Source organism: Nesoenas mayeri, assembly GCF_963082525.1.
Source record: "Nesoenas mayeri genome assembly, chromosome: 4".
Lineage (NCBI taxonomy): Eukaryota > Metazoa > Chordata > Aves > Columbiformes > Columbidae > Nesoenas > Nesoenas mayeri.
The window spans coordinates 60,024,615-60,040,587 of NC_137540.1; the positions used below are offsets into that span (position 1 = coordinate 60,024,615).

At 35.2% G+C, this 15,973-nt stretch overlaps 1 protein-coding gene across 2 annotated transcripts in view; it reads right to left on the reverse strand.

Moving 5' to 3' along the window:
- SLIT2 (slit guidance ligand 2) overlaps positions 1–15,973 on the reverse strand; it is a gene marked incomplete at both ends in the record, with an annotated part of 263,549 nt that overhangs the window by 85,678 nt on the left and 161,898 nt on the right. For both annotated transcript variants that reach the window (XM_080343319.1, XM_080343318.1), the window contains 4 exons: positions 3,374–3,512; positions 5,116–5,279; positions 8,017–8,088; positions 11,907–11,978. In XM_080343319.1, the coding sequence (XP_080199445.1) occupies positions 3,374–3,512; positions 5,116–5,279; positions 8,017–8,088; positions 11,907–11,978 (447 nt within the window). The remainder of the gene's footprint in view (positions 1–3,373; positions 3,513–5,115; positions 5,280–8,016; positions 8,089–11,906; positions 11,979–15,973) is intronic.

The following is a 15,973-nucleotide window of genomic DNA, read 5'->3' on the forward strand; positions in this document are numbered from 1 at the left end:
AAGGGATTTGAAGTAATTATGGATTTCTCAAATGTTCCTCTCAATGAAGCATGTTTAGAAAATCAGGTAACAATGTTCAGTTGAAAATGCAGGAAAATATTAACAAATATGGAAGTACTGAAAAGACTGGACATCATCTGGCACCTGTAAAATGGAAATATAATGCCAATTTTCTTGTGGTATGCACAAGAGTCTGGTGATGGTAGTATTACAAAAATGATGGAATAAATAATGATTTGGCTATTAAAGCCTGTACATCCTTCAGAAAACAACAGGGAACCAGTACATTTCTCCTTCCCTCTCTCCATGAGAACTGGGGAGCTCCTGCCAAAGCATGTGCTTAAAAGTGATTAAGATAATAAAGCCGTGTGTGGGAACTGTAAAATGGTGGTGGAAATAGAGTGCTCACTATATCCTGTGTTGTGTTGAGCAGCTCCTCAGCACTGTCAATGCTACTGTGACAGCATGGTCTCATCTCTTCAAATGTTTACTGTCAGCTACCATTTTGGCATACTGACAACACTGCCATGTCAGGAATAAGTGAAAAACAAAATTATTTTATGAGATACAATCATTTTTTCTAATCTAATCTAATCTAATCTAATCTAATCTAAAGTTGCTATAAGCAACATTTGCAAAGTAATTCTTTAAAAATTAAGCTTTTAAACACTTTTTATTGTATGATAACAATTTAAGAAAGTCACAGTCTTTCTGCATGTTAAGTTGAAAGCAGAGAGGACTGAAGTCTTCCATAGAGCAGCTTTAAAAAATAACATACAACTGGATTTAATGTTCAGAAATGTCTGTGGATGGAATAATAGGATTATATGTATGAACTTCTGTTTCCTGGCAAAACTGTGAGAGCCAAGAGAAAATGCCTAGGACTCCTTCATTGATAAATTCAATGGAAAACATGGTGGAATCAATGGAAATCAGTCAAGGAATCAAGTGAGTATGAAGGTTGCAAAAGGCAAATGAAAGAAAACTAAAATGCCATTAATAGAAAATGATGGTTCACAATCATCTGGAATGTCATCTTCAACTCTGGTCACTGCAGGTACAAAATATTTAGAAAACAGAGAGTTCAGAGAAAAATGAGGAGATTAATTAAGACATGGAAGGTTTTGACATTCTAAAAGATTGAACAGACTTGAAACAGTTACTTTAGAGAAGGGAAGAATGTGGGTAGTATGCAAAATAGAAGTTGGCAGGACAAATTATGAACCAGAATCCATTTTCCCGCCTTCTACAAAGACAAAGGAAAATTAATGAAATTTTTAAAGACTATATTTTAAACTGGAAGATTCTGAGCGCAGCCCCCTCCCTCAAAATTTATTAGCTTAAAATAACATGAAGATTAAGAACACAGTAGGGTTTAAAGTAGATTGGATGTTTCAAACAAAATCTTTTTTTCCTGAAAGCTATGCAAATTTTCATGTTCCAGAAAAAGAACCCCAAAATATATCAGGAGCAAGGTGTCATATTGGTATTTTACTTCTGAAGTTGTATATTGCTCTTTCCAAAACATTCTTCAGGAACAACTGATGCAGGTCAATGGCCAGGGTGGTGTTCTGGTCTGATCCAGTCTTGTAGACTTCCCTCACTTCATTATCGGTAAAACCTTTTTTACTCCATAAATCACTCATTCTTCAACCTCTTTTCTCCTTCTCATTCTCTTCTATGCCAAGATGATAAATATACCCACCACTCATTACAGTCGTAAAAGAACTATCACTAATTATTTTCCCCACATTCAAGGAACCTGTGTAGTGTTAAGCTTTCCTCATACAACCATTAAAATACAGTTATTTGTGAAAATTTCAATTCCTCTTCAACCTATTGACAAGGCAGCAAAGAACATGTGATTCTCATCAATTACTCACAAGATCCTCTACTCTAATTCTTCCACTCAGTTTATCCCTCAGTTTCAGAGCCTTTCATGTGCCTTATTTTATTTCTTTATTTTTCTGTACATTTCTCTCTTTACCTTTCACTCAACTGGGAAGTTTTGTTCTCACTGCGTGGTACGTGCAGCCCACCTCTGGCTCAAATCATATCTCAGTCCTTCTGCTTGCTTCTCTCAAAATCTAAGTCAATTACTGAAGTCCAGTTTTCTTGTCACGCTGGCATTCATGGGTGTATGTCTGTTTAATATAAAATCACTACTAAAGTCTGGCTTTCTAATGTTCTATCTCTTCTTGCATTAGCTTTTCAATAAATGTCTTATGACATGAATGGTGTTATTTACCTGTGTAAAGTACTGTGATCTGCATTTTATTTAGCCAGCACTTACAAACTAGATACAATACAGAGAAATAAGGTTTTACACTGTATGACTATAAACTATATACTTTCTAGCACAGTATATATACTGTACATATTTATGTGAGCACACACATACATATTTATCTATATTAATGGATTATTAATCTCAGAATGTGAAAAGGCTTCATTCTGGGATTTGAACACTGCCTAGCCTAGCAGGAAACACTGAGCCTCAATTTGCAACCTTTTCAATACTTACCCAAATGCTAGGGGTGTTATGTGGTTGCTTTTACTCTCCAGGGCAATAAACTGCTGAACATCATACCAATCCATGCTTAAAACTGAACAGCATTTCTTATGTAGAAAGTACAGTGAACAGATTAGTGGAAAGCACCTTTCCATTCCGTAAATTCCCATTTGCTTTTACGTTGTGCCAATTTCTTTTAACAGTGGATTCACAGTCAACTAGTAGCTTCCACATCCTATCATTTCTTTGGGAGTGATGACCCTTAAAGACAAGACTCAGGAACACCTTTACAATCTCTAGTACTGAATTTCTCAAGGAAGTATAGATGTTAACAGCATGTACCCCCACTAAACTATGTAGGTCTAGAAGATAGTTATACGAAAGTCAGTCTTCCAGTGTCTGTACCACGATTCAGTGGTTAGCTCTAGTGGCTAGCAGTAGAAATATAGTGGACAATGTTTGAGACATACTCTGTACTTCTTTCTTGCAATATTTTTCCTCCTCTATGCACACAGATGTACAATACACAAGCAAGAAAGGCAGTATATAACCCATTAAATAATGAAAACAGTCTGTGCAGCCTTCCCAGGCACTGTGCATGGATTTTCTGAAGTAGGCACTTATTTGCAAGCAGAGAGATTTTTCTGAGAGGGGTGAAAGGTAGAAAAAATATAAAACTAATTCATAACACAACATAAAGATCTTAAATATTTTCATAACCTGCATATTCCTTTTATATCTGAATGTGCATTCCAAAATTTCTACCCTGTATAAAGCATGAATTTTTAGAAGTAGCAAAAATGAATACATAGGAAAAAAATGGTTTCTGCAAGTTTATAGAGAAAAAGTCAGATTACGCACATTTCAGTGATGGTTTCTGGAAGATTTGTTGGGATCTCAGTAAGGCCTTTCCCACGACAGTCCACAATATTGTTACTACAGGTGCATGCAGTAGGGCAATGCAAGACACTGCAGGATGGAGCCATGAAAGACTGGTGACCTGCAAAGGAAAAGAGTTTCTCCTAAAACTGCACAACACTGTCCAGTTTACCTCAACCATAAAATATCAGATTTTACAACTCCTTGAAAAATTTAAGGCAAAACTCCTAAAATAAACATTGTAGCCCAGGAGTATCAAACTCATTTTAATCGGGGGCCACATCAGCCTCCTGGTTGCCTTCAAGGGGCCAACTGTAATTTAGGACTTATAAATGTAGCAGTAGTAGCCCCTGTTTTGAAAATCTCAGGGAAAAAACCTCCTTGACCATGAGACCACAATTAATCTAAGGTCTCTCTCACTATATTAAATGTCATATATTAACATAGGAAGGGTATATTGATAATGTAAGTTGCAGCCAGTGCTGCTCCTAATTAAAACCTCAAATAATGACTGTTCAATTTTTAAATTACCGAAAAGGTTAGTCTTTCGAGACAGTAGTTTGCAATATAATAATTTGATTTCACATTTATGTGTTACAAAAGTACAAACAGCTGCCAAAACTAATAAAACATAATACTCCTTTTATACTAAAGGGTAGGAAATATTTCACCTGCCTTTATTAAACAAAAGTACAATGATCCAGGGAGAAAGCACAGTTGTTCCCCTGCCTCAAAATCAGCATTAAAATGACCAAGTTATAAAAGTGCTTTTGACACTTGTGCTCTACAGCCAGACCATTTACAAGTAAGATACATTAAGTGATCTTGTTAGGAGCCCTTTTAAGTCTACCTAAAGGCAGAATTAATGGTAAGAATACTGTTAGCATTTGCCTTACACTTTGATGTTAGAAGCCGCTTAATAAGGACAAAACATTGTGCTCTCCATAAAACTCTTTTAAAAGCATAGATCTGTGCAAATTTTGACATATTTGGCAATAGGCTTCTGGGGATCTGCAGAAAATCAACCAGCAAAAACAATCCTGCTGAATCACTGAAAAGACAGATAGCTATACTCCAGCTGGTTTTTAATGTTTTTGAGGAAACTTGAATCAGTAGTCAAAGTTTACAGAAAAAATCCAATTTGAGTCTAAAACTATTTAAATAAGAAAGATAAACTTGCCTTCATCCTCATCTAGAAGATACGAATAAAGGAAAAAAATTGAATAGAGAAAAAGTTATTAGTAATGAACTGTTAGTCATTTCATTATTTCATATCAGAAAGTGACCTGATGCAATAATGCATACCCAAAACATTTAGAAAGTTACTTAGGGATTCAGAATATTATTTAAATTGCAGAAAATAACAAAAAATAACAAACTGTAAAGTTAAAAAAGAGTAACTCCTTACTACTAAAGGCCTTATATTCTCAGTCACTATACCTTTAATTTAATGCTCCACATCTCTCCCCCATAATTATACTTTTAGGAGGCTATATAATCTACATGAATGCAGTATTTACACAAAATTTGTAGGGAAAGAAGCACCCCTCGCCTCCCGCCCCAAATATACAAATAATGATAAAAACAACTAGTTTATTTTTTTAATAAACATTAATGCTTTGATTATGCAAAAGCTAGAAAAAGTCAACATGCAGCACTAGCAATCACTGCTGAGCTGTCGGCAGGTGTGGTTTAAAACAGGACTCAGCGAGCGAATCTCTTACCGCTGCAGACAAACTCCCGTTTTTGGACCTCGGCAACGTTGTGTCCCCGCAAGTGGGAGGGCCCCATGCACTGGGTGTAGAGCCCCACCCGCGGCCGCTGCCGCAGCCAGTCTGACAGCCAGGCCAGGTGGCAATCGCAGTAGAGGTTGTTGGAGTGAAGACGACTGCATGGCAAGAAACACATCAATGCCTTCAAATTAGCAAGAACAAACAGAAAAGCAACCAACTTGCCCAGCTTTCCCTTCAGCAAGCAACTATGCCAATTTATTAATAAAAATTGTTAACAAGAAATCAATTTTTCAGATCTTTCATAGAAAGTCTGAGAGTTAAAGGCTGATAAATAAGACTATACAAGCAGCAAAATTACTTTTTATTTGTGGTCTAATTAATTGTAAGAGAAAAGAAGGCTTCACACTAACCTATCTGTAATTTCTTTTCTCTTGTCTAAAAGAAATAAGTAAATATGCAAGAGCTTAAAAGCTGCTGTGGGACTCTTCAGTCCAGATCTGTAAAAATCATGAATGAGACAAAACTGTCTCAAGTAAATTGCTCTATAATCTACTGACAGGAAGAAAAAAAAAAAAAAAGAAAAGAAAAAAAAAAAGAGGTAATAAAAGATTTTGTTTCCAAGTAGATATATCTGTAAGTTTTGCCATTATTAGTCACTATAGAAACAGTCTGCAAAATTCCTTTAACAGCTCATATTCATTTTCTGCTGAACAAGACAGAGTAATAACTCAATAAAAACACCTTCTTTCACATTCCTTTTCTGATTTCCTCTCTGTTTAATCACAGAAAGGAGGATTAACTGCTTTTGGCTCCTAGGGACCTACATTCTAAGCAGTGCCTGAAATTAAAAGACCAAATGGCAGCAAGCAATAGAATTAAGTCACCTCTCTTTTGGCAGGGTCCAACACGAGACCATGGCTCCTTGCCAAGTAGCAAAAAAACTTTGCCATTGATAAAATATCAGACAAATGTATTCACTAAATTAGGTAAATTACTTTTCTCTGGCTCTTACATTTTCTCAAACTACGGAAAAGGATGTCCACAGCTATAAATCAAATCCTCATTCAGAATCATCCATAACAGAGTAATGTCATTTTGGTTCTTTTTAGCTGATGTGGTTAATCCTAACTAAATAACTGGAAAGGAAGTGCAATAAAATCAGAATTTAGATAAGGGATCTAATTAATCCATAAAAAAAAAAAATCTGTGAAGAAACATGGAATGTGTAACCTACATAAACAAAAGATTTTTCACTAACTCACTTCACTCCCCCCTTAAATGACTAGAAATTAAAGGCAATGTATTTTCTCTTACTAATTCTTGGGTGGATGCTTTGCAAATACAGCTCACAATACAGCACACACATTCAGTACAATCTGTGGCCAGCTGTAGGCAGGAACACCACTGCAAGTCAGAACTAATGCTGCTGAAATCAGTATGGTTATACAGGCATATTCTGACTGAAAATGGGATGTTACAGCTATAACCTAGGACTCTGTGTATCTGTTGTCTTTTGTTTCTGAAGTAAATTTTCAAAAGATGAAAAATCCTACCAAAAAGTGTAAATGTTGCAAATTTGATTCACTATAATTTGTGGTTCAGAATATAAACTGCATTTGGAGGTTTGAAAGAGATATAGACATTCATGTTTTCAAGTCTCAGACTTGAAAGAATGGAATGAAATTCTATTCTCAAAATATAACTGAGGCCACCAAAAGCCCACGCTCAGCATGATTTAAGTACTCTTGTATTTGTCCAAGCAAGAGTAGTTACAATTCTGTTCTGAAAACAACAGAACTACTCACCTTCATGAAGTTTCTTCAGTTAGAAATGGTATGTAAACTCAAGTGAATAGTCCCACTGATTTCAAAACAGTTGTGTAAACCAAAATGATGAAAAGAAAATGGATTGGCTTTGTAAAAGTAGTTCTTCAACAATAAGAGCTACTCTTGAACTCTGTTTCATTCAGTTTTGATTCCCACTTCACTGGAAAACCTTTTTGAAAATGAATCTCAGGACTAAACCTTGATATCTTCTGGTTTTGCCACTCAAAACAATATGCATTTATTCTTAGTTCAGTATATATAAAAGAAATAACTCCAAACTGTATTGTTTGCTTACCTACTCTTTTCCCTGTGTTTTGTTTTAGAAGCCTGAGGTGGTGTTCTGTGAAAGTCATAACCTCTAAAAATGGGGACCTTATTGTAAATGCTGACACAACTTTAATTATAATGGCACTACCGGATGATGCTATAATTTTATGTTACAAAGAATGTTGGAGAGCCGGTTTAGTTTAATTAGGTCTGCTAGCAGTACAGTAATAAAAGCATAAAGATTTCCCATTTATCACATCTGACAGCCAATCAAAGATTCTTCCATGTTACTAAATGAAAAGTGACCCATTCAATAGCTCAAAGTAAAACAAATTTTTGACTTTCAAAAAACATCAATTTCTTTCTTTATACAGCTGTAACATATAAAAGAGAATCCTGCCCACCCTCATCTTTTTTGTTAGAAGGTGAAGCTTTTCTGTGACTGAATACAGCACTACGGAAGACCTGGTTGGGTAAAGGCCATGAAATCATTTTCAGACTGATTCATCCCACATCCTAAAAAAGCTGATGAAAAAGCATGCAAATGTTTCTTTATCTCTTGATCCCCAAGCAGCACCTTTGGGGTCACTTGTTAGTTTTGCCTTCCAGAATTAGCTGCCATACGTGCACATACAGACTTAACAACTGTCAACCTCATAATACTTGAGTATTTTTTTAATTGAGCTTATGCTTTCTTTACCTGTATATGTATTTATAGACCACTGACAAAACTTGAAAGAGGTAAAAATGATATACTGGACCAATAAAAATGGCAGCCAGTTTCAGTGGGACTACTTACAATGTTCTGAGTTTGGGCATGTGGTTGAAACTTGCCACAGACAGTCGAGTGATGTTGTTATTGTTGAGAGTGCTGTGAGGTGAAGAAGAAGTATATTAACACATTACAATTATGTCACATTTGCTATACTTTTTAAAAATGCATAGCTAATTAAGATAATGGTGTACTGTTTTTAGGGACAGGTATCAGGAAAAAAAAAATGATGCTTTCAGATATATTTTATCTTCCTATTTAATGCCTGGTAAAACATTATGGTTTGCCCATTCCATTAATAATCCTAAATCATTCAAGGTCCCAGTAACTGAGCTTCCACCAATGCTGAGAACACGTACAGCATTCAAGCTAAGGTTGTCATCCCAATGTAAAAAGAGAGAAAATTGTTTCATTCTAGGAGTCTGGTTTCTCTCTCTAGCTTCCAAGAGTTGATATTTTTGATAGAGAATACAATGACAAAATCTGCCTTTTTTTTCAAGAATTTCAGGAGACGTTTAACTCTGGGCTGCAATTAGGTTTTATATGGAACAGAGTTGCTATAGATGATGCAGAGTTGCATGAATAATAGGAGAACTTCTGCTAGAAAATGGGAGGAGTCAGGGATGTTAATATTTTAGCAAACTAAAAATTTAAATTTTGGACATGATGCCTGGAACTTCAAATAGGAACAAATCTTAGTCAATTGTTGGGTAGCACAGTCCCGTCATACTCAGTAAATGTAGTTTGTAAAGATAATGAAACTTTATGAACAGTCCTGCAGTTATATATTGCCTTTAGGCTGCAAATAAAATGCAAACAAGCTTGACTCCAGAACAAGGAAACAAGTGATAGAATTTACAGTTTTGACTTAGAAATTACTCATTTGAACAGAGTGGAGAATGTGCTCTGGGATTTTAAACACATAACTATGACACTAATAAATAATAATTCCCACTGACCAACTTTTTTTATCCTCTCGAAACAAAAAGTGTTCTATTTTTTATGGTTTACTTTTGGTTTTTTTGTTTGTTTGTGCTCATTTTGAATACATTTTTAAGTACTTTCTGAAACACAGAAAGGTAAATTGACAGCACCCTGAAGTGGATCAGGCTACACACCTCTACATTAACCAAGCAATTAATTACTGGTGCAATGGGCTGCATTTTACCTTTTCGTGCTTACTCATTCTACGTTCGAAATGTTTTCTTCACCATGCATAAGGGATCTCCCCTGTGTGCCCTTAGGGCTACATAAACAAAGAGGAAAACAATCAAAAGAAGAGGAAAAGGGAGAATCGTGCCCTTTTGCAAAATAGGACAAAAATGAAACAACAAAAAATGGCCAAGTGGGTATATCCACAAAAGGTGCCTTAATGAATAAATGACGATCAGTAAATCTTGGAAAGACTTTCTTACAATGTTCACAGGGTAAATGACAGCTCCCATAATTTTTCCAAAATGACTTTTTACAAGATTTTAAAATCATCTTTTCAACAATGGGAATGGAAAACAGTACATATTTCCACAGCTGCTAGATGTTTAAAGATGTATCTACAAATATTTTAATTTTCACTTTATAATGTTTGATGTTTGCCTTGCTATTCTGTATACATGAGCTATTAATTTATTTTTGTAAGGGTGTAAAAAAGTGTCAGGACTAGACATACGAGATACATAAGGTATTAAATTATTTTCTTAACTGCTTCTGTGTAATGATGAAAACACTTGATTTCATTGTTAGATACTATTGCAGACTGCGATAACTGAAAGACATTTTTAAATTTTTTTGATACTTTACTTTTTTTAATACAACAGCACTATATATTTTCCCATAGTCACTGTTCCCCCAATACAGCAGATTTTCTCTTAAAACAAAAAAAAAGAGAGAGAGAGAAAGAGGAAAAGGAAAAAAATTCACAGGGAAGATTACACCTATAATTGCTTTCATCTTTCAGAATTGTCTGTATTTGGGGTTGATTTTTTACCTTTAACACTAACAGCCTCTAAGATTCTGCAATTATTTCACCAATACACAAGACCTGTTACTTTGGCTAATGTTCCAAACTATCACTAAGCGGGATTACAACCTAAATAACTTCAAAGATTATTTAAAAGCTTTATCCTATACTTGTAGTTCAAAGTAATATACACAGTATGTGCTTAGAATAATTAACATATACAGTATTATCTGATCTACAGATCTTTCATTCTTTAAGCCATATTGGAAAGGAGTCTGAATTAAAAACAAACTCTTCAGCACTGTTTGAAATACCTATTTCTGTTTTTCAAAAACTTAATCTTTACATCATTGCTTCTCATATAACATAATTCAAGATAGTGAACATTTAGTTGTATATTTGAACACTGCCAACATCCTATGTATATTCACTCTCAAAATTCTAAGTACCTACTTTTTCAGCAGACCATTATGTTAACAGGTTTTTTCCTTTTTTGCTTTTATTGAAATTGATGTGACTATTTTACCAGTGAGTTCAACTGGCAAGAATGACTTTCTTAGAACACTGAAAACTGCAAGCACTAAAAAATGCAGAAGATACTTTATCTTTTAAAAAATATACATTTAATACTTTCACATGTAAAGAAAGGCTTGTATTAAAAAACACAGTAACCAGATTAAGCCATCACTGGAAAACTTATTTTGTCATATAGATGGGTTCCAAAGATAAAAATCTCACAGAACATCACGTTTACTGACAGACAACCAACAATTCATCAACTTCACAACTAGCTGTAATACTGAATCTACAGTACATTTTACATGGCTTTATATCAGAAAGTTAACAACAGGCTTGTTATTCTATAATTCTATAATTATAATTTAAAAAAAAACCCAAACAAACTTAGCTGTAAGATCCATTCACTCATAAGAAATACCACTATATCTAAATAATAAAAAAACCTTTACTACCAGCAGCTCACGCATTCTTCAGTTTCTTGGACATATAGAGACTATATATTGCCAAAGAAGTTTATTTACTTCAGAATCTTAAAAGAAACAAACAAAAAACCAAAACCAACAAAAACCACTTCTCATCCCCCTCAAAGTGTTGTGATTTACCAAGTGTGATTCAAATGAACATGAAGTAACTCACTGATACACAGTCTCTCACTTAATGCAGAAAGCCCAGAAAAAATGTGACAAGAGAAAATATTTCAGGAATGTGTCCTGTGCCTCAAACTATTTGGGAAGTGAGGCACTTTGCTCATTACAGTAACTATTGTTGGGTCAGAGGTCACTCATGATAATTTTGTTACCTTTAACCTCACCGATGGCCACTTTGAGACAGTGAGAAAAAGTATGCAAAAGAGTATTGCAATATTAACCTTCAGTGGCAAAGATATTTTTTGACACACACATGTATTTATACACATAATTTTTAAAATGTTTAAAAGAACCCCAACACTTAATGTGCACATGGTTAAACATCTTAACACATAACAGTATCGTTTGATAGAAAAGTGCCTCTTTGAAAACATCCAGATTGCCAAATACATATAGTATATTGTTCCTTAAACAGAGTTTAATTGATGTCTGAGTATACGACAAAGGCAATCCTGAAAACGTTCAGCATTTCAACAGTGATGGATAATTTACAAAATTAATTGGATTCATTAATACTGCCCCCCCCCCTTTCAAAAGAAAATATATTATTTTCTTACAGCATATGCCATCTGCCTTTTGTGTGTGTGTATTTAATGGCTGTCCTTCAGAGTAAACGAATACCTCTGCCTCTCCACATCATTTGACCATTGTATAGCACATTGCAGTGGATTATTTTAAGACATCTTTTCACTAGACAATCGTGACACCAGGCTGCGGCTCGTAGATAAGCTTTTACATTAGTACTCCCCAGATACGGAGCTCTTGCTACAAGTAAGAGATACAGGAATACTTACAGCACTTCCAGGTCGCGCAGAGCTCTAAATGCCCCATCTTCAATACAGCTGATCTGGTTGTAATCCAGTTGCCTGTTAAACAGATTAGGAAGGTATTTGTAAGGGAGACGAGCGTTGGCAGCATGAGGTGCCCAGAAAAGCCTCCCGAAGGGCCATCAGAGCAAGGCCACGTAACCCAAAACGCTTTTGCAAATCAGCTCGTATGCTCGAGACCGTCAGACGGCATGCTGGCCTGGATGCTGCCACAGAAATCCCTTTTTGTTCTCAACTGTCTGCGCAAAACAGCGGCGCTGGGAAAGCTCCAGTAAATAATAACTGCACCTTATATTAAATGCCAAAGGAATGCAATTTCATTACATCAAGAAAAGCTATCCATTAAAAGCTCTCAGCGTCATCTTGCTGAAACAATTTCATTAAGGTAAAGGACGGTAAATCACTTAATGTCACATGCATCCCCTCGGTGACCTAACAGAATCCATTTATCAGAGCAGCCCAGCTGCATGTTAATTCCACCCGCCACGGCAGGGACTGGCGAGAGAGACACCACTTTTAGGGGTCTCTCTGCATGCGTGCATGCCTGGACAATGTGGGGGGTGCAGGGATGTTGGGGGGGGATTTAGAATAATTACCTTCTAGAATATTTCTACATATAGAAATCATAGTGTTCAAGGTTTTTACATACTTGGTTACTTATCTCCTTTAATTCTGCTCGAAGTAAAACTAGTATTTCTGCTGCAACCTTCAGTATGTGGTTTTCTATGTACTTTGTGCTCTCTGCAATTATATGCAGATAGGATGTTGTAACGGAGAACTTGAATTCTGGACATAAAACTCAGCTACCCATCCCATATATTATTAATCTCTAAGTATTAAGTTATGAAAAATTTACATTCATTTCTTTGAAGAATATTATTACCTTTTAAATTCAAAACATTGATACAGTACGTACTGCCCAATTTAAAAAGTCTGCTGAAATTAACAGCCAGGCAAATACAAAATCCCAGTTCCTCTGCTGATAAAAGCTTTCCCTATAAATACTGCCACGTCTTATGCATTTCAGGGCACAATGTGCAAAGCAAAGATGATACAACCTCACTTTAAACAACCAGAAGATCTTCTTCAAGCTCATAACTTGTCAGTGTCAGATAATGTATATATATATATATGAGTAAATGTGTGTGAACAATACTAAGAAAATGAACAAAATACAAATGAACTCTGCCCTTCTGTCTTCAATTATGTATTAGCTAGCAGGGCTAATGAGGCTTTTACTAAAGCATTTTCTGTGATTCTTCTAAATCTATGATAACGTTTTACTTTATAAATAAATCATCACACCCACTGTTGAATGTAATGTACCAACTTCTATAAAGTTCTTCTAGTTCCACCCATATTTTTGATCTGAATTACTATTACACAGGAATAAAATATCATAACTGTAACAGTGTCTGTGTTTCTGTGTACAGAAAGCTAAATGCAAATTATCATTTCCTGAATATGATCTTTAATCATTTTGGTGCAATGTTACAGCACCAGTGCTGCAGTGTTGGAATATTTAAACCTACTTTCTCAGGCTCCTTCAATTTTTACTAATGAATTTCATGTAACAATTAAGTTAATAGCCTTTTTATTTTAAAGAGGTAAAATATATACACAGTACAATTCTCTAACCTCTTGAACAATTTATCAAAGCTATTTAAATTAGTACAATGGCATGAAATCTTACCCTTGACACAATACAAAAGAGAAATTGTTTCCAGACAAATTGGAAAAAATTTTTAATGTCATCAAATTTGCCTAATGCAGTCTGCAGGTTAATCTGTAAAAGGGTGAGCTGTATGTTTGCCCATATCTTATTATCCTTAGCTGTCAATGTATAAATCAGTGCTGACACAGCTTCTTCTAAATCATTCATATTATACACAAAGGAAAATCTTTGAACAGTAGGGAAAGCACTTGAGCAAATCTTGTCCTACACAAACTGAAAGGCAGATTTCTTCCACTAGACTGGCAGTAGTTGTGGTGCACCTGAAAACTTCTAGACTTCTTCCTCTAGTGAGTCATCATTACCACTACCTTAGTGAAGGGTGAGTTGTTTTCATTTCAGTCTTCTTACCAGAAAGATTACTTTGTTTGCACTGAACTAACTACTTGGTTTCAGTTTAGGGGAAGGGAATTTTGAGGATGGGAAAAGAAAAATATTTCCCAGTTTTATGAATTATTGTCTTTGAAAGATACCACCTTGTTTATGATTTAGATGATCTTTCATCAGTTATGGCCATGATATAAAGTGACCAGACACACACAATTGGCATGACATAATTTTTAAGCTATGAAAGGTTCCTGACATTGAAGAATGTGTGTCTGGTTTGAATAGTAATTTATGGTATTTGTGTTAAGGTAGAGATATCCACTGCATATATAATCCAAGCAGAAAGTTAAACAATATTTCACAACCAGTATATCACTAACTTATGATGTCCCTCTAATGGATATATTGAAGCAGTCTGAGGTTTTTTGGATAAGACTGGTTGCTGACTGCAAGTTGTGAGAATGCTATGACTTATGACCTAAGCAAGAATATTAGAGAAAAGAAAGCACATCTCTCATTTTAAATTAGGCTTTATAACTTGTTTTTAGCATGATGACTTTGAAAACAACACATTAAAACCTACAATACTATAATGAAACTTTTCTCACCATTAAGTTATTGAGCATACCAATAATCCTAACTCCATTTTAGAAAGCCCTTCTTTTTTCCCCCTGAGAGCTTATTTTCAAATTATTAAAACATCCCGAGAACGGAAGCTGATTGGACATGGACTGGCAACTCGGACCCATCCTCATCCTTCCCCTCTCCCCAGTTTTTCCCTCAGCATCTTCCCCCCCCCCCATTTCCAGGTTGGGTCTTCTTTAAGTGGGGTCTCTCCACCCTTTAGAAAAAGTTCTTTTATTCCTATACCCTTTCTGCTCCCCCTTCCACACAGCAGCTGATTACCTTAGGCAGCGCCACGCCTGTGAAGCTCATCAAATGACTTACAACAGCTGTTACACTCAAAATCTTTCCTTTGTTGCAAAGACTTCATTAGGTTTTGCACCCCTATTGGCAGAATTACCTGGGTATTTCATATACTTACTAATCTACTCTTATTTAAAGTGTTAACGTTTATGTGAGTTCAGGTATAAGAACCAGACAGAACTAAATAAAAAACATTCAACTAAGAAGAAAATGTTTGCTTTAAAATGTTTTTTATCTATTTCTTTTGCTGAGACATCTTACACTGTAGAAACATGTTGCTAACTTACATTTTCTTCCCTTTTAGCATATGTTGTCTACCAGATAATGGTAAACGAATATCTAAAAATATTATCCCACAAGAAGAGCATTTAATGACTAACAGAAGATGTTGCATACATTTGAAACCTACTGCCTGCATACTGAAAAAAAAAATGGTATCTAACTCTGACAGAAAACCTTCTTTACTCATTCTAAGAGGCTACATTAAAATTTTGGACAATTCCATTCAGTCTGTGTGCTTTGCTCTCCTGTTCTTCGCAGCTTGAGGATAAGTTGTGGTCCAATCCAACAGGCACCACACTGCTTTACTTTCTCTTCCTTTGTTCAGAAACTATTACATTCTCTTAGTTTATCAACTTAACAGTAAACATTGTTTAAGAAGTCATCAAAAAAAGTCAGAAGCCTTTCTAGATCACTACACTAGCCTGCTCCCCAGTAAAACATTTAGAAAATATTTCTAGTTTTAGTACATAGTATGCTGTATTTTGTATCAGTAATTTTTTTCTTTGGGAAAAGAACAGAGTGTGCAGTATTTATCACTGCAATATAATTTTTGGGAACAGTCACTGTTTTTAATGTCTCTTTGTATTTTTACAACAGAAATTAGTTATGTTTCCTGTTTCTCAATTCCCTTATCAATTTCAGGAGGAATCAATAATTTCAGAGGCATTAGTTGAGACAGATATAACAAAATCATATAAGAATTTATTTTAAGTTTTTTATCAAACTTCAGAGAACTGCTTGTTTCCTGTGTCCATTACTATTTATT